The sequence below is a fragment of the Ahaetulla prasina genome, chromosome 1 (assembly GCF_028640845.1).
Source record: "Ahaetulla prasina isolate Xishuangbanna chromosome 1, ASM2864084v1, whole genome shotgun sequence".
NCBI lineage: Eukaryota > Metazoa > Chordata > Lepidosauria > Squamata > Colubridae > Ahaetulla > Ahaetulla prasina.
The window spans coordinates 258,055,057-258,074,656 of record NC_080539.1 but is presented as its reverse complement, the minus strand read 5'-3'; the positions used below and the strand labels follow the sequence as shown (position 1 = coordinate 258,074,656).

Below are 19,600 nucleotides of genomic sequence, written 5' to 3'. Positions count from 1 at the left end.
GCAATGCAGCAGCTTCTGTTTGATGGTGGACTTTGTGTATGTGTGTGTGTGCTTGTGTGTGCACACACATGTGCCTGACTGGGTAAAACAGCTTCAAAGAGGTTTCACTTGAAATTTTACCTTAGCAAAGCAATACTTTTTTTTCAAATAACTTTACTGCATTTTACAAAGCAGAAACATTTAAAACAACATAAATCAATGATAAAAAAAATGATTGAGAGTAAAGAAAAGAACAGGGACTGAAGTGTAATAAAAAAACGTATTAAAAAAAAGAAGAAAACAGAAATATATACAAAGAATGGCTTTCAACTTCTTCCAAAGTTATAGAGAATGCTTATTTTTGGCTCTTAGTTTAAGACTATACTAAAATGTCATTTTTTCCTAAAAAAGAAAAGGGGAAATTAAAAAAATCATACAATCCATATGACGAATTTTGATGTTTCTCCATCTCCTGCAAAAAAGTCCACAAAGAGCTGTCCACAATTATAGATGAATTTCTTCAGTGATTTTTCTCACTAGGGCTATTAACTTGGCCACTGTTGCCTGTTCTGCCATCTTTATTATTACTAATACCTACTATTTTGGGGTATTGTAGGAACTTTTCAATGCCGGGTATATAAAGTTTGTGCTGCATTTATCATATATAATAAAGCACTATGTGATTTTTCCCCCCCATTGTTTTATCCATAATGTTATGAACTATTTTCCATTATTATTATAGGAATACCTGTACTGAACTGTTTTATGAGTGCATATAGAATTGATGAGGTTGATATCTTGTGGCCAACACTGCCATAGAGTGGAGAATTTCTGCACCCACACCGCATTATATTTTGCTTCAAGTTTATTGCATAGAAATAAATAAATGATCCATCAATAATCATTTAATTCCATATGCATTATTGCACATTTTAAAAATCATTTTAGATATTTTATTGTGGATTTCCAACTTGGCCTCTGAATTAGATCAGACAGAGTATTACTTGTACACAGCATGCTTAAATATGTGTGGGCAGTTAAAAATAAGATTCCGAAAGAAAAGGTGGTAATGACTGAAACCCTTAAATATATTAAGGGTATGAATAAGGTTCTAGAAGGCAGCATTTTCAACATCAAGAAATCATGGGGACATAATCTCAAATTGACAGGAGGGAAGTTAAAAAATAAATTTAGAAAGTATTACCTCACAGAAAGATTAGTGGATGTTTGGAACCAACTTTCAGCAGAGGTAGTAGGTTACCCATCAGTAATTGAGTTTAGATATGCTTGGGATAAACACATGTACATCATCTGATAAAAATATAAAAAATTAAAAGAGATATTAAAAAAAACTCAAAGAACAAATTGGATGGACCACTAAGTCCATTTCTGCTATCAGTTTTCTAGAGTTCTATGTTTCTATATAAGATTAATTTATTTTGTGCCCACTTTATCATACAATCCTTTACCAAGTCCCTTTCAGAATCTATTTCAAGTAACACATTATACAATCTCTTTATATGCTCCTGAGACTGATTTCTAATTTGCTTTACCAAATTTCCCTCGTTCTGCTCTATACCAATTTTCTGATCTCCCTTCCATCTAGCACGTAGTTGCTCATATTGAAACCAAGTATAATTTTTCCCTTCCTCTCTTAATACTTGCAGAGATTTTAACTGCAAATTACCTCTTTCAGTATACAAAAGATCTTTATATGTAATCATTTCCTGATTCTGTTCTATGTTTATATTTTCTATTGTATGTCTAGGACTTGCCCATATAGGAACCTTATAATTTAGTTTATAAGAGTATTTTTTCCAAACACGCAGAAGGGCATTTCTTAGCACATGATTTTTAAAGGCCTTATCCACTTTTTTGTCATAAATTAAATATGCATGCCATCCATATAGCAAATCATAACCTTCTATATTCAAAATTCTGTCCTCTGTTAAATTAAACCAATCACTTATTGCAGAGAGAGCAGCTGCTTCATAATATAATTTAAAATTAGGCATTTTAAACCTCCCTTTCCGAGAATCTTGAATTATTTTCATTTTAACCCTAGCTTTTTTACCTTCCCATATAAATTTGTTAATTCCCTTCTGCCATTCCTCAAGATTCTTATCTTTCTTAATTATTGGTATCATCTGAAAGAGGAATAAAAATCTAGGTAAAACATTCATTTTAATAGCAGCAATTCTCCCCAGCAAAGATAATTGCAATTTTTTCCAAACAATCAACTCCTTCTGAACTTTTTGCCATAAAACCTCATAGTTATTCTTATACAATTTCACATTTGACGATGTAATATAAACCCCTAAGTACTTAACCTTCTTTACAATTTCAAATCCTGTTATTTCCTCTAGTTTTTCTTTCTGTTGTCTGGCCATATTTTTTATTATCACTTTTGTCTTTTTCTGATTTACCTTAAACCCTGAAACATTCCCATATTGATCAATTATTTCCAACAAAGATTTACTAGAATTTATAGGGTTTGTTAAAGTAATCACCAAATCATCTGCAAAAGCTCTTAGTTTATATTCATATTGTCTAACTCTAATTCCCTCTATCTCCTTTACTTCTCGTATTTTATCCAATAATGGTTCTAGAGTTAAAATAAACAATAATGGTGATAAAGGACATCCCTGTCTTGTTCCTTTCGCAATCTTAAAAGGTTCTGTTAAGCTACCATTGATTAAGATTAATTTATTTTAACTAAAAAAATGATACTTATTAACAATGTGCCTAAATATGTTTGGGTTGTTAAGATAAACTGTATAAATTGTCTTCCTTAAGACTGGCCTGGGAGAGAGATTCTTGGGTAAAGAGAGGCAGGGAGGGAAGAGAGTGAAACAAAAATAAATTGGAAATTAAATGATCCAGGCTCAAAATGGCCATGCATGATGATGCTGGATTGACTATCCAAAAACGCAAAGGAGCTGAAGCTCTTTGTTCCAAGATAGCACAAATGGGGCTTTCCTTGAGCAAGGTCAACAGACTTGAGTGGACTTGGGAGCTGGGTCAGGCTTGATTAACACTGCGGAGTTAAAGCAGGGAAAACTTGAGCTTCAGCAAAAAGATCTGTTGAAAAGAAAAGCTGGAAGGGACATTGATTTCTTGGGACTGCCCTGGTTGCTTCAACCTTCCTGGTGACATAGTCTCTGGCAGACTGAGTCTTCACAGATTGGACCCTGATTGCTTTCTTCCTTTGGGTTCTCAATTGGTTTGGCTGTTCTTCTGTTCTGAGCTGGATGTAGATCATTCAGTTGATGTTCTTGGCAAATTTATTCATTCATTAGTTCTTCAAAGATGATATAGTTGTCCAACTATGGCTGCATACTGTATTTTAAAAAACAATTTAGCCTATACTATACTTGTCTGGGTGTAAAATACATTTATAATCTGTAAGAATTTATGAAAATTGCAGAAGGGATTAATGAGCAGCGATTAATTTTTAGTCATGCATTACATACAATCAACTTGCGACCTAATTGGGGTATTGACAGTGTTTTTCAGGGAGTATTTATCCAAGAAGGAAAATTGTAAAAGCTGACGTATTTGTTTACCTGAAGTTCAGCTTACTCATGTTTTTTCTTCCCCCACTGATAACCGAGCTTAAAAGATCCACATTGTTCCAAAGAAAATATTTAAGTAAGGACAAGGGGTGGGGAAAGTAATGCAATGCAGGGTTTTCTGTTTTTTCTAGAGATCCATCCCTTATCTGCAAATATTGTGAATGATGCCAAGATTTGTGAAAGCAGGTGTTGCAAGAGAAGACTTTCAACATAGTTTTCTCCTGTACCTTTGCAAGGAAATTCTATTATTTCCTTGTTTCTTTGTTTAAAGAACACTTAGGCATTGCTATAAATACAAGAACGGCTAAACCCCCAGCCTAGCTCAAAGACCTAGTTAAAGGACAGGAAACTAGGTTCCCTGAGGCAAGATGACAACTTGGATTGGTTTTTGCTTCCTATTCCTGATTGCTCTGTCTGCAGAGAGGGGATTATCCACACAGGAGGAGACAGAAACCAGCTGCTGTGCACGTGAGTCTCAATTGGTCCTTTCTGGAGCGAGCCAGTTCAGTAAGATAGATTGGTCTAGAGGACTTCCCCCACTACTGCAGGGCATTTCATCATCAGTGGGAAATCCATCTCCCCACTCATTTCACCTTCCAACTCCTGGGACTTCCCCTCCCTTTGGGGAAGGTGCTGGTTAGCTCCAGGCAATGGCTAATTTTGTTTTTTGTGTGTTTTTTTCCCTCACTGTGAAACCCAAATACAGCAATGTGGGGAAGGCATTGTCTAGTAGCCATTTCCTGCTTGTTTATTGGCCAGAGGGAGGAATGGATGTTCAAAGAGCAAAGTTGTCAGATCCACAGAAGAAACTTTAGTGAAATTACAGCCATTCTAGGAAAGGGGTTTAATGGATGGTGAAAGAAATAGACCAGTGGAATTTGTCTTTGGCCAAAAAAGTCATGCCTTATAAAAAGATGCCTGCTCTATTCTGTAGAATGTACTGGTTCCCAGCTTGAAAGACACTCCTAATCAGATGACAGGGAGCGTTGCGCCAAAAGCCTTTTTCACGCATAAAGGCTGAGCTAATCTTGTCATGAAAGCAGGGGTGAAATGCTCCCGGTTCGGACCGGCTCACCCGATCTGGTAGCGATGGCGGCTGCTGGTTCAGAGAACCGGTGGCAAAAATCCCTGGCCCTGCCCCCCTGCCTCTGCTGAGCTGCACCATCAGCAGAGGTGGTTTTTTTTTTACTTTTAAAAGCAGGTTTTTCTTCAGCCGAAAACATGCCTTTAAAAGTAAAAAAAAGCCTTTGAGGCTCCCGCAGCTCAGCTGAGATCGTCAGAGCCTTTAAATTTTTTTTTAACAACCTCTTCAGCCGAAGAAGTTGTGAAAAAAAAGGTTTAAAAGGCTCCTCTGGCAATCCCACCTGAGTTCCTCATCACCAGAACCTTAAAAAACCTTAAAAAACCATGTTTTCTACAAGCTCTCTACAGCCAAAGAGCTTGTAGAAAAAATCCTTTTAAGAGGTTCTGGGCTGCCACGAGGCAAGCCTTATGGGATCGTCAGAGGAGCCTTTTAAAAACTTTTTTCCCTCTGGTGATCCCAGAGGAGTTTCCTGACCCTCACAGGCTTTTAAAATCATTTGTAACAACCTCTTACAACAGCCCATGCCCACCCAATCGCCCCTTCCCCACTTACCTTATTCCTGCTCCTTTCGGGCTGGCAAAGCATTAGCTAGCGACTGACTATGCCTGTGTAAAATCTATCTGCCTGAATCTGCTAGCAACTGACTGCCTGCTTTGCTGGCTGAGGAACTCTGGGAATTGAAGTCCACAAACCTTAAAGTTACTACTAAGGTTGGAGACCCCAGATCTAAAAAATATAAATAAAATAAAATATTTGTGCAGCTTTCTAAGATTTGGTGTGTTTCTATAGTGTTTCACTCTAACTACACAAACACGCAAAATCTCACAAAGCTGTATGTGGCATTGTGTGTGTGCATGTGTGAGTGAGTGAGTTGTGTTGTGTGTGTGTAAAGTGTGAAAGTTGATTTTTGAGCTTTTTGTGGCTGGGTGAAGTGTGTGAAGTGTAGCTGCTTTTACATTGTGTGTGAATCAGTTGTGTTGTGTTGTGTTGTGTGTGTGTAAAGTGTGAAAGTTGGTTTTTGGTACCTATTATTGTTTTATATACTTTGTTTATTATTTTTATTATTTATTGTTATTGGCCATGCCCACCCAGTCATCTGACCACCAAGCCACGCCCACCAATTAAGCCACGCCCACAGAACCGGTAGGGAAAATTTTTAGATTTCACCCCTGCATGAGAGGCTCCAGGTGGGCTTCATGTGCTGAATCAATCAGCTTTGGAAGTAGCTTATATTTTACTGTAGAGTAAACACGGTAAAGACAGTTTTGAAGATTTTCCAGAGTTGCTGCAGTTCCCCATTGGCAAAAACAGTTCATTGGGGTTCCCCTCACCTTTACTCCCCCGCAGAATTGAGATAGGTAACTGTCTTTCTGCTTTTTGCAAAAAAGCAAATACTAGAATGGAAGAGGATATAGTCCCACCTTGGTTTTTTTTAGCATTCTGCAATTGACTGGGAGGAGGGAGTGCGGTTGGCTCAGAAAGCAGTTGAGCTTCCTTGTTGCAGATCAGACAGCCAACATGCTGTGTTGGCTGGGTGGGGCCAGAGATGGCAATGAAAGAGGTGCCTAATTACACATTTTGTGGAAATTAAGTGAAATCTGTCAATAAACATCAAATCTTTTAAACCTATGGATTTAATATTTCTACTGTACAAATCACTAAAGACACATGTGTGTCCTTTTAAATTTAATGATTGTACAACCTGTGCATTAAAAAAAAAACCAAAAAAAAAAAACCTGTGCATTATCCAAAAATTTAGCAAGTTTTAGGAGTACATTTGAAAATATAAATGAGAAGAAAGAAATCTGAATCTTATATGCAGTGGTGGGATTCAGCCAGTTCATACCACTTCAGGAGAACCGGTTGTTAACTTTCTGAGCAATTTGGCAAACTGGTTGCTGGAAGAAATCATTAGGGCAGAGAACCGGTTGTTAAATTACTTGAATCCCACCATTGCTTATAGGTATAGACAGATTCATTAGAGGACAAATATTTTCTGGCCTCCCACTGAAGCACTCTTTTGTGGAAACACTTGATTTCCCACTATATTAAGTATGTACAGTAATCAACTAGAATATTTGAAAAGAAAATTTGCACATGTTAATATCAAGGATTGTTTCCTAAGAGTATCCTGTACATGTCATTGTTCTTTTGTCCTTTTCACCCTTTCTCTTGCAGTTCGAAAAATACAAGCTTTAAAAGTTTGTGAAGGCTCAGTAAAAAATAAGAGTGAATTTGTCCAGAATTTCCCATGATAGAAATCCAATATTATCTGATGCATCATCCTTATTTTCTAGCATCCAAACTAGAGCCACTTTGATTTAGCCTGACTTGTCAATCTGTGAGAAAACCTTCCTCCTAATGTCTAGTTTTTCACTCTGTTTATACTCTTTCTTCTATTTCAGAGCTGAAGAGCTTAGCACAATGTGGGAGTGACAGGATTGTTCTCCAGGGCCAGGCAGGGATACCTGGAATTCCAGGGGTGCCAGGAACAAATGGTCTTTCACCAAGGGTGAGCCAGGACCTCAGGGCCCCCCAGGTAAGTTGATGCCTATTTCTTTTTATTATTATTATTGAAATTTTTTATTAGATTTAAAAACAAACAAAAACAATGAACATTGCTCCACGTCTCTGGTTTCTAACATTTACATCAAGTTCAAGTTACTATATCATATATTCCTCAGTCTATATACAAATTTACATATCTCCTAATTCCTTATATATCAAGTATATACTATATTACTCCTCCTCCTCCAACTATATACATATTTAATAAATCTATTATACCCTCACAAGTACAAGTACATTGATATATACATTTCCAGACACTCATTATCTTTTGTTTTTGGCATTTTTCCTCCCCTCAAGCCAGTTGAAGAACTTACTCCAGACCTCATAGTACCTTGATTCGCTTTTATCTTTGAGTTTTAATGTAAGTCTGTCCATCTCTGCAAAGTTGTATACTTTGTTTATTACTTCTTCTTCAGAGGGTATTTCTTTACACTTCCATTTTTGAGCAAATGCTAATCTTGCCGCAGTTAATATATGCAATGTTAAGCAGGTAACATTTTTATCATATTTGCCATCCATCATACCCAATAAGAAAAATTCTGGTTTGCCTATTTCTGTTGACGATTGGTGTCAAGGAGATCTAGCAACTTATTTGCTCTGTTATTAGGAATCTCATAGCCTGGAAAGTCTAGAAGAAAGGATGTTGGAGAAAGCATCATCAAGGTTACTTGGCAGAGGGATGAAAATCATGCCCTGCCCCTCAAATTCCATCTAGGAAGGGAGGGTGCTGCACTAGCAAGGTTGCATTTCAGGTTAGGAAGAGGATTTTAAAAATGCTGATGGTTGTACAATAGAAGCAGTTGGGAATGCCTCTGTAATTGGAACTTCTTGTTCTTTTTTAGGGAGGATGGATTGTATCATTTTGTTAAAAGAACTATTCTTATGCCCATCAGCTTTCTTCCTTTCCAGGGATCAATCAGTTCTTTCCTAGCAAGGTGTTATATAGTCTTTGCAGTGCTTGAGAAAGATGAGGAAAACCTGAAAAAACAATCAGAATAGTTATACGTTCTTCCATTATGTGGAAAGTGTATAGGTAGTTCTCCTGTTTATCAAAGGGTTGTGGCCTCCTTTTTGCAAACTGAGGGATAAAAGCCTCTTGCTTTTTACAAAGACAAGATTTGCAAAGCTCTTGGTATATTCCAGGTGTTCTTTTAAGGAGCTTTGTTCTGTTCTCCTTAGGTGAAAAGGGCTCTGCTGGGATACCTGGAAAAGCTGGACCAAAGGGAGACAAAGGAGACAAAGGTAATGTATCTCCAGAGATCCATTTTTTAATGAGGGAGATATATGGAAATCCTAAAGCCTCCTGGCCTCCAAACAAATATTCTTACTGAAGCTTCTACTTTGGTGATCACTCTGCAAGACAAGTTCTTTGCAGGTATATTTTCTACAGGTCTGTTCCTCTAGGCAAGAAAATAGATAATGAACTTGCATAAAAAAAGGTGTTGTTATACAGATAGTCCTCGACGTATGACCACAATTGAGACCAAAATTTCCATTGCTAAGCAAGACAGTTGTTAAATGAGTTTTGCCTCCCTTTTATGACTTTTCTTGCCATAGTTGTTAAGTGAATTGTTGCAGTTGTTATAAGTTAGTATGATGATTCTTAGGTAAATCTGGCTTCCCCAGTGGCTTTTGATTGTGAGAAAGTTGCCAAGTTGATGCCAGGACTCTGGGACACTGCAGCCATTATAAATATGAGCCAGTTGCCAAGCTTCCAAATTTTGATCATGTGAATGCAGAGATGCTGCAACAGTTGTCATAAGTCATTTTTTTCAGTGCCGTTGTAACTCAGAATGGTCATTAAATGAATGGTTGTAAGTTGAGGAGAAACTGTGAAATAGTTCTCATCTTCATATTTCCTTTTACTTGGAACCCTGAGTCTGTTCACCTCAAAAGCATTTTTTCCCCCTATTTCCACAGGGGAACCCTGCCGCTTAGAAGGCTGTCAGCGGGAAGGTATGTCTAAACATTCTCCCCTTGCTTATTCAGTCACTTCAAACTTCTTCAGATAATTAGCACAAATGCCATCAGCTTGATTTTATCTTTGTCTTCTTCTTCTTTTCTTCTTATTTGAATTTATATCCCGCCCTTCTCCGAAGACTCAGGGCGGCTTACACTGTGTTAAGCAATAGTCTTCATCCATTTGTATATTATATACAAAGTCAAACTTTTATTGCCCCCAACAATCTGGGTCCTCATTTTACCTACCTTATAAAGGATGGAAGGCTGAGTCAACCTTGGGCCTGGTGGGACTTGAACCTGCAGTAATTGTAAGCAGCTGTGTTAATAACAGACAGACTTAGTCTGCTGAGCCACCAGAGGCCCAAGGTTTTGATCTCCCTTTCTTTGACCTTTATCACTCAGGATAATAAATGCAAAACTGCCTGAACAGGCTAGACTGGATGTTTGGAATAGTACAAATTGTCTGATCACAGTTTAAGGATCATTGTGATCCAATTCATCTGCACATATCAGCTTCCCCCAACCTGTGTCTTCTAAGAATGTTAGACTCTATCTCTCATAATCCCCCTCCCTGATAATTAAAGACTCTACTATGGAGAACCTGCTACATATTCAAATACTGTATGTCTTATTCACGTCTTGAAGGATCTACCTATACCTATATGCTGTAAGCCACTCAGAGTCGTTGGATATGAGATGGATGGTATATAAATTTTATAAATAAATAAGTAAATAAATATTTTCTTTCATATTCTTTCATTTTTTTAAATAATATTGCATACCAATATTATTGGATATTGTGTATCCATTCTCTTACAATAGACATTATGGTGATTTCATTGGACAAGTTCTTGCATGGAAACCTGTAATTGTTGTATACATAAATCGTATTTTTCAGACTATAAGATGCACTTATAAAAAGTGGGTGGAAATGTCTGTAGAGTGAATATTGCGAGAGGGAGGGGTGATCAGCGCAATGCAGGACTGATCTAGGCAGCGAGGATCACCATCGCAACCTATTGCCACCACCATGGCACCATTGCTGCTGCCCAATCACCACCGATCATGGATCGAACGGGCCACAAATGAACAGATGGCGGCAAATGGCCAGCGGCAATCGGGTAGCAGCAAATGAACCATGGTGGCAGCAAATGTGCCGCAGCGCCGCTGCGAACAGGCAGATTTCTTTTTCTTGTTTTCCTCCTCTACAGCTAACGTGCATCTTATAGTCAAGAACATCTTATAGCCCGAATAATACGGTATTTTCAGAACAGGGAGACTCTGAACTGATTCACACACTAGCTTCTTTAAAAAAAGAAGAAGAAGAAGAAGCTACTTTAAAAAGTAGCTTCTTTTCTAAAAGCACTACACTACTATCCAGAGCATATAAAACATTTGCTAGACCAATTCTTGAATACAGCTCGACTGTCTGGAACCCATACCACATTTCTGACATCAATACAATTGAACGTGTCCAGAAATATTTTACAAGAAGAGTTCTTCACTCCTCTGAAAACAACAAAATACCTTATGCCACCAGACTTGAAATCCTGGGTTTAGAAAACTTAGAACTCCGCTGCCTCCGACAGGACCTTTATTTATTTATTTATTTATTTGATTTTTATACCGCCCTTCTCCCGAAGGACTCAGGGCGGTGTACAGGCAAAATAAAACAAACAATACAAAGTACAATTTAAAATGCAATTTAAAAAACTTATTTAAATTAGCCTGAAAATTAAAATTTACCATACACTAAAAACCCCATTTAAAATTAATAAAAATTTAACATTAAAATTCAATTCAAGCCATCCCCGCACGGATGAAAAGGTGTGTCTTCAGTTCGCGGCGGCATGTCCGAAGGTCAGGTATTTGGCGTAAACCCGGGGGAAGCTCGTTCCAGAGTATGGGAGCCCCCACAGAGAAGGCCCTTCCCCTGGGGGCCGCCAGCCGACATTGTTTGGCGGACAGCACCCTGAGAAGTCCCTCTCTGTGAGAGCGTACGGGTCGGTGGGAGGCATGTGGTAACAGCAGGCGGTCTAGTAGGTACCCAGGCCCTAAGCTGTGCTTAACTCATAGAATCATCTATTGTAATGTCCTTCCTGTTGAAAACTACTTCAGTTTCAATTGCAACAATACAAGAGCAAACAATAGATTTAAACTTAATGTTAACCGCTTCAAACTTGATTGCAGAAAATATGATTTCTGTAACAGAGTCATTAACACTTGGAACACACTACCTGACTCTGTGGTCTCTTCTCAAAATCCCAAAATATTTAACCAAAAACTACCGTATATACTCGAGTATAAGCCGAGTTTTTCAGCACGTTTTTTGTGCTGAAAAGTGCCCCCTTGGCTTATACTCGAGTCTACGTCTTCGGGAACCCCGCACAGGAGGGGGTACCGAACGGACTCCCATGGGAGGGACGGGGAGCGGGCCCGCCGAGGTCTCGCGGGATTTGTCGCCCCCAGGCCGGCCCCCATTCCCGTGTCTGGTGGGCGGACGGCGCAAACTTGGCGGGCTGTGCATTGGCGCGGGGAAGCCCTGGTGGTGCAGTGAGAGGGCTGGGCAGGGGCCGCCAGCCTTCTCGGCTGAGGAGGAGGTTTCCCGACGAGCTTCGCCGCGCCACCCAAGGCCAGAAGAAAGGTCATTCCATCGAGTAATGGGCGAAGGCTCCTTCCTCTCCCGCCTTACCCATGCTGTGCGAGCCCGGCTGGGCTGCAACCCCGCCGCCGCTCCTTCCTCAGCCTCCCGGGCCCGGCCCAGCAGCCGCCAAGCTCAGGCCGGACTCGGCAGCTCCCCATCAGCACTGCACGCGCGATTCGGGCAGGAGGAGTCGGGCTCGCTCTGTGGCGGTGGCGCCTCTGCCGCCGCCGCCGCCACCGCCACGGAGCGAGCCCGACCTCCTGCCCGAATCGCGCCGCGAGTGCTGATGGGAGCTGCCGAGTCCGCCTGAGCTTGGCGGCTGCTAGAGCGCGAGCCCCGGAGGCTGAGGAAGGAGCGGCGGCGGGTTGCAGCCCAGCCGGGCTCGCACAGCATGGGTAAGGCGGGAGAGGAAGGAGCCTTCGCCCATTACTCCGATGGAATGACCTTTTCTTCTGGCCTTTTCAGGCGCAACGGGAGAGAGAAGAGGGGGGAAACCTCCTCCTCAGCCGAGAAGGACTGCACCGCCAGGGCTTCCCCGCCAATGCATAGCCTGGCGGGAGTTACTGCGGCTCACCCGGCTCCGCCCCAACTGGTGGTGTTAGCAGCAGCTGCCGCTTAGCAAAAGGTCGCCGCCCAAAACTCCTCGCCTTCTCCTGGGAAGGGCTGGATGGCTAGCCGGAAGGGTTGAATAAGCCAACCTCCTCCCTCCCTCCTCTCCCCATAGCGAAAGGCGTTTTCCCGTTGGAAGAGAGAGAGAGAGAAAGGAGGGCCGTTCCTCCCTTCTTTCATTCTTTCTTCTCCTCCGTGCTTCAGAAGCTGGGCGTGTGTGCGCGCCTGTGTGCCCTAGTCCCCTTCTCTTCGCTGGAAGAGAGAGAGAGAGAAAGGAGGGCCGTTCCTCCCTTCTTTCATTCTTTCTTCTCCTCCGTGCTTCAGAAGCTGGGCGTGTGTGCGCGCCTGTGTGCCCTAGTCCCCTTCTCTTCCGCGGCGCTGGAAGAGAGAGAGAGAGAAAGGAGGGGCCGTTCCTCCCCTTCTTTCATTCTTTCTTCTCCCTCCGTGCTTCAGAAGCTGGGCGTGTGTGTGCGCGCCTGTGTGCCCTAGTCCCCTTCTCTTCCGCGGCGCTGGAAGAGAGAGAGAGAGAAAGGAGGGGCCGTTCCTCCCCTTCTTTCATTCTTTCTTCTCCCTCCGTGCTTCACCGTGCTGGGCGACCTGGGGCAGCTGCTCTTCAGCCAGATGCTCGGTGAGTCAGCCTGCCCCTTCCTTCCCGTGGGGGTCTGCCTTGCTGGTGAAGGTTATTGGGGCTTTTGAGCAAGGGAGGAGGAACGCGAGCACCGCCTTTCGCGCTGGCATTCCGGGATTTCCCTTTGTTTAGAGCTGGGAATCCTCCTTCCCCCTTTTGCACTCCCTCCCTCCCTCCCTCTCTCTCTCTCTCTCTCTCTCACACACACACACACACACACACACACACAGACTTCTAAAGTCGATTGGCACAATGCTAAGCAAACACAGCAGTGGGTCAAGGGTGAAGGGCTAGGAACCTGGCAGGTGAAAGGTTGAGCGACATGAAAGGCAAAGACCACAATTGTTTTAAGAAAGAAGCTTTAGCAGGAGGGGGATGGAGGGTGTTTTAAGTTTTGGCAAACAGCCAGGCCCACTGTATTGGAGAAGGTCACACAACTGGCCTTAACATTTTAGCTGCTGTCTTTTTCCTCACACTTGGGTTTAATGATATTAGAGATCCTTATTGCCCTGCCAAAAAAAAAAAAGAGCCTCCCCAACGCCTATGAAAATTAACCTTCTCTGCCAAGAGACACTGTGCAGGGTATTTTCACTATTGGTGTGCATACAGGCTTAGATTTGTGCTGGGTTCTTAGTGCTTAGAGCACTGACCTTCAGAGGCACCCTGGTCCCTTGGAAGCTAAAGGAGGACTCATTTTCATGCTTGCAGTTGTATTGTCAATTTCTGTGAGACAATGTTGTTGAAGTAACTCACTCACTCATTCATTCATTCATTCATTCCTTGTGTGTCCAATCACACTTAGCCAATAAAAATTTATTCTATTCTATTCTATTCATTCATTCATTCATTTTATTTTGTCAAATACATATTAAATAATTATATAAATATAAGCATGAATTGAATACATAAAAGGAATACAACTAAAGGGAACATTAGGACAGGGACGGTAGGCACGCTGGTGCTCTTATGCACGCCTTACAGACCTCTTAGGAATGGGGTGAGGTCAATACTAGATAGTCTTTGGTTAAGGCTTTGGGGATTTTGGGAAGAGACCAGAGTCAGGTAGCACATTCCAGGCATTAACAACTCTGTTACTGAAGTCACATTTTCTGCAATCTAGATTGGAGAGGTTCACTTTAAGTTTGAATCTATTGTGTTCTCGTGTATTGTTGTGGTTGAAGCTGAAGTAGTCATTGATAGGAAGTACATTGTAGCAGATAATTTTATGAGCTATGCTCAGGTCATACCAAAGGCGGCGTAGTTCTAAATTTTCTAAAGCTGGGAATCCTCCTTCCCCTTTTTGCACTTTTATTGTTTTTCGTTCAAATAAATATTCATGTTATTTTACTTGGCTCTATCTTTATTTTTTACATTGACCAGTAGCTGCCTCATTTCCCACCCTCGGCTTATACTCGAGTCAATAGTTTTTCCCAGTTTTTTGTGGTAAAATTAGATGCCTCGGCTTATATTCGGATCGGCTTATACTCGAGTATATACGGTAACTACTATTGACCTTATCCCATTCCTAAGAGGACTGTAAGGGGCGTGCATAAGAGCACAAAAGTGCCTACCGTTCCTGTCCTATTGTTTCTTTTCATTATATCCAACTAATATAGTTATTACATATTTATGCTCATATATATGCTTATATATTATATAGCTATTTCATTTCATGTTAATGCCTATATATACTGATATAACAAAATAAAAAATAAATAAAATAAATAAATAAATCCCCCCCCCCCGCATTCTTCTCTCAGAGGGAAGAGCCAGAAACTGCAAGGAGCTCTATGAACAAGGAGAGACCCTCACTGGCTGGTACACCATCTATCCAATCACAGGGAAAGAGATGGTGGTTTTCTGTGACATGGAAGTAGATGGAGGGGGCTGGTTGGTAAGTAAGAGATCTTAGAGATGTTTGCTTCCAACATAATGAAAGCAGGAAAGTACCTTTTAATTCATTAGTAATATTCAAAGGCTAACTCCACTTTTTCCAATCTGGCTCCCTCTAGATCTGTTGGGGGGACAGTATCTAGGATTCCCAGCTGTTGTCCTGCTGGCTGAGAATTTCAAGAGTTGCTGTCTAGCATAGCTGGAGGGGGTTAGGTTAGAGAACCTTTGTACAGAGCACAGAATACAGAATAACGGACTTGGAAGTGACCATGGAGGGCTTCTAATCCAACTGTCTGCTCAAGCAGGAGGCCCTTTGCCATTCCAGATAAATGGCTGTCCAGACTTTCTTAAAAATCTCTGGTGATGGAGCACCCACAACTTCTGGAAGCAAGTTGTTCTCACTGACAGGAAATTTCCCCTTAGTTCTAGCTGGGATCTCTCTTTGATAACTTTCCATTTGTTACTTCTTGTCTTGCTCTCAGATGCTTTGGAAGAAATTATAGAAATCTCCCTTCTACCTGCCTGAAGCAGAGTTCAGGAGACCTTGGGTTGCCCCTTCCTCAGCAGGAACCCTAACCCCACAAGCTCTGCAAAGAAGAAAAGGCAATCCTTATTCTAGAGGAAAAATGGGCAATCCTATGCCACCTCAGTTTTTCTTGATTCCTTTCTTTTGCTCCAGATGTGAGGCAGGCAAAATTGGCCTTTCATACTGCATTTTAGGTACGGACAATATGGGTAGTGATGCTTCCAAACAACTTTTTAATTATGCAGTCACCCTGCCACAAAGCTTCACTTTTAAAGCAATAGCCTAATAAGAACCTACTAAGCCAGGACGAGAGACCGAAGTGGAAATGGTATAATATTAAGAAAGCAGATTCTTTTTCTCAACCAGGTCTTCCAGAGGCGGCAGGATGGCTCTGTCAATTTCTACCGTAACTGGGAATCATACAAGAAAGGATTTGGGAGGCAAGGATCAGAATTCTGGTTGGGCAATGATAAGATCCATCTTCTCACCAGCTCTGGTAAGCCCAAAATCTCCTCTTCTACCTGAGGCTCAGTTTGATAAATTAAATACTTTTACACTGATAACCTCATTACTATCATAATTCGTTTATAAGGAAAGATGAATATCAGTCCTTTCAGATTCTGTCTCTAATATTACCAGAGACTCTTTTTTTCATCACAGGGACACATGTATAAAGACTCTGATCTGTTCTTGTTGGTTCATAAGACTTACCTTCCATTTCCTTCCATAAAGATTAATGGTACGTTCCAAATTCATAAATGAAATCTTAGGAAAATAAACTTTTTTTCTTAATTTGCAAATTTTCTCAAAGCTTTGTGTAGCATGGTTCCTCCGAGACAGCTGATAATTAACTGCCTTACTTGCCCTATATAGGTGAAAATATTGACTTTGTGAAAGCAAAAGAAAAAGTGACAACGCATGGATGACTTTCTCGCTAATTGTGCAAAATGATCAAAGTTTGTGACTTTCTGACAGTGGTTTAATTTTCCTGGGCCAACTCTTATGCTCCTGTAATTTTGTTCCTCCATGTTGTTAGTTCTCATTGCTTTTCCACTGTGAGCCATGTCCATCAAAAAGCAGATTAACAGATTAACAGAGTTGGAAGGGACCTTATCTCAAGCAGGAGATAACTAATTTTTTATGAGCCATGGTGGTCCTGTGGTTATGTCCTTGTGGAATGAAAGTCTACTATAATGATCAATATGCTTCCCTTCAAGGATTTCTGTATCTCTAGTATCCATTCTCTAATAACATCTATCCTTTGGTGTTTAGGAACACAGCAATTGCGAATTGATGTGGAAGATTTCAACGGTTCCACGACTTTTGCAACATATTCCAGTTTCAGTATCGCAAATGAAAGTGAAAACTATAAGCTAAGATTGGGCTCCTATTTGGATGGCAACATGGGTGAGTAATAGAGAGGCTGCTTCTTCATTTGAGTACCTTGGTATAGAATTACCAGTATTACTAATGGTGAAAAAATGCATTATTTCTGTACTGTTGCATGCAATATTACATTTGATACTTCTGTCATCCTTTAAACAAATCAAGTGTCCTTCTCTTGAAACAATTATGTCTGTGTTCACATGAAGCTATCAGAATATGTACACATAGTCCTCATTTAGCAGTCATAATTGGGACCAGCAATTCAGTTATTAAGCAAAGCAGTCAGTAAGTGAAACAATAACTGTGCTTATGAGCTTGTTTTAGCTTTCCTTTTCTTTAGAAGACCTGCAAAATCATAAATGTGGGCATTGGTCACAAAACTACTTTTTCATCTCTATTGTAACTGTGAATGGTGGCTGTCTGAGACAATACTGCTAAACAGAGCAGTATTGCCTGCTCTGACCTTTTATGAGCTGTGGTGGCGGAGTGGTTAGAGTGGTATTGCAAGCTAATTCTCCTAACTGCTGACTGCCAAAGGTTCGGCAGTTCGATTCTAACCGGCTCAAGGTTGACTCAGCCTTCCATTCTCCTGAGATCGGTAAAATGAGAACCTAGATTGTTGGGGGCAATATTTTACTCTGTAAATGGCTTAGAGAGGGTTGTGAAGCACTGTGAAGCAGTATATAAGTCTAAGTCTAAGTGCTTTTGCTATTGCTATGACAAGAGCTGCTCCAAATGAAAATCCCTTCCTTACTGTTTTGGTTGGCGTAAAGAACTAACCAACTTTATTCTATTGAACCCATTTTGACTCCTGGCAACCACGCGGACAACCCCTGAAATTTTCTTTGCAAGATTTCAGAAGTGGCTTGCCTATGCCTGCTTCCTGGGATGTCGGGGTAGCGGGAGGCAGGGGGAGGGAGAGGGGGAGGGAAGGGGGGAAGAGGGAGGGGAAGAAACAGAGAGAGAGAAACTGAACCAAGCTCACCCAGCTAGTTTTATGCCTAAGGTGTGACTAGAACTCAGTTTCTTGGTTTCCAAGCCTGGTGCCTTAAGCTCCATGCAAAACTGGTTATCTGGCCTGAAGCAGAAATTATTTTCTTTAGAAGATCGATCCATTCATAAATCTATAAAAGGAGCTAAATTTGTTGTGTTGCACTTTGCCACCAGGAAGTAAAACGTTTGAATTTGGCCTTAGGGTTGCTTTTCTATTATTTTGTGTTACTTTATTTCACACTGTCTTTTTTAAATGATTCTCTGTTAACTGTGCCATGTGTGCAGGGGTGGGTTCTACTTACCTTTACTACTGGTTCACAACGTGAGCAGACACACACGTTCTCTTCGCTCATGCACGCTCTTCTGCTCCTGTGCAGATTGTCAATTATGACGTTTGGGCAGGTGGGCGGAGGCTCCTGCCGGTTTTACTACCGGTTCTAAAGAACCAGACAGAACCAGCAGCAACCCACCACTGCATTTGTGGTATATATTTGATTCTTTCTCATTTTTTTATCTTTAATCATTAATGAATAGATAAAGTCCAGAACTCCATCTAGAATTTTAAACATATATAATTTGTATATATAATATAATAATTTACATCTCTCTCATATAATAGTGTGTGGTGATTTTATTACATTGTTCTATGTTGGTTGGTTTTTAGTTAGGATATTATGAAGTCTAGCTGTGTTTGTAAACCATGGTTTATAGTTTGGCATGTGACATGATTCATTGATTAGGGTTTATTTAATAAATCATGGTTAAGCAAACAATGGTATAAGGAATTCCAACCTTGTAATGTGAAAGACTGAATAGGGAATTTCTGCATATAAGTTATGCATTCTATTATTTTTGATTTCCTGCTGACTTCTTCCTCTATATATTTTTCACTGTTGTAGCACTGTGACTGAAAGCAAGAATACAGTAAATCATTGACTTTCTCCTCTGATTATCTTCACTCAGGGGATTCTTTCTCAGGACATAAAGGCATGGCATTCTCTACAAAAGACAAAGACAATGATGCCTATGAACCCGGAAGTTGTGCTGTGAATCACAAGGGAGGTTGGTGGTATGGTGCCTGCCACTCTTCCAACCTGAATGGCCTGTATCACAAAGGGGAACATAGTTCTTATGCTGATGGCATCAACTGGTATGCTGGAAAGGGGCACCATTATTCTTACAAATATGTGGACATGAAAATTAGACTTCAATAGGTGAAATATCAGTATATTCAGAATTGTTCAACTGACTTGCTAAATGGACTTAGTAGCATGTGAATATCCTCCTGAATTCTGTTCCTGAAAAAAGAAGACTAAATAGTGGGTATCCAAACAATATATATTGCATATATGTTTATAAAAATCAATAAATTGAATATTTTGAAAAAGAAGATTAAGTTTACCCCACAGTTCTTTTTACTAGGAATAATTATGGACTGTACAGTTATAGAGACTAAATTGATTTTGAACTTAATAACAGCCGCAAGACTTTTGATTGCTCAATATTGGAAGAAAGAAGAATTACCTACAATTGAAGAATGGACACTTAAAGTATCAAATCTGGCAGAAATGGCAAAAAATCTCTGCTTATTTGAAAGACTATACACAAGAAAAATATATTTTAGAATGGAAAATGTGGATTGATTATATTCAGAATAAGTATCAGATAAAAAAATATCGAATAGCATATGAGTAAATTTAGGAAATATTTTGTATTAGATATATTTCTGAAGGAGAGGGGAATTGAGAGT

General features: G+C 40.5%; 1 protein-coding gene across 1 annotated transcript; it reads left to right on the top strand.

Annotated features, from left to right (window-relative positions):
* The first annotated feature begins 3,887 nt into the window (after nt 1-3,887).
* On the top strand, nt 3,888-19,218 carry LOC131199712 (veficolin-1-like). Its single transcript, XM_058186163.1, is given in 9 exon segments — nt 3,888-4,022; nt 7,044-7,139; nt 7,142-7,177; nt 8,389-8,451; nt 9,130-9,165; nt 14,813-14,946; nt 15,838-15,967; nt 16,744-16,878; nt 18,814-19,218. Coding segments are annotated over 9 exon segments (981 nt in total). The 5' UTR covers nt 3,888-3,922; the 3' UTR covers nt 19,065-19,218.
* The last annotated feature ends 382 nt before the right edge of the window (nt 19,219-19,600 follow it).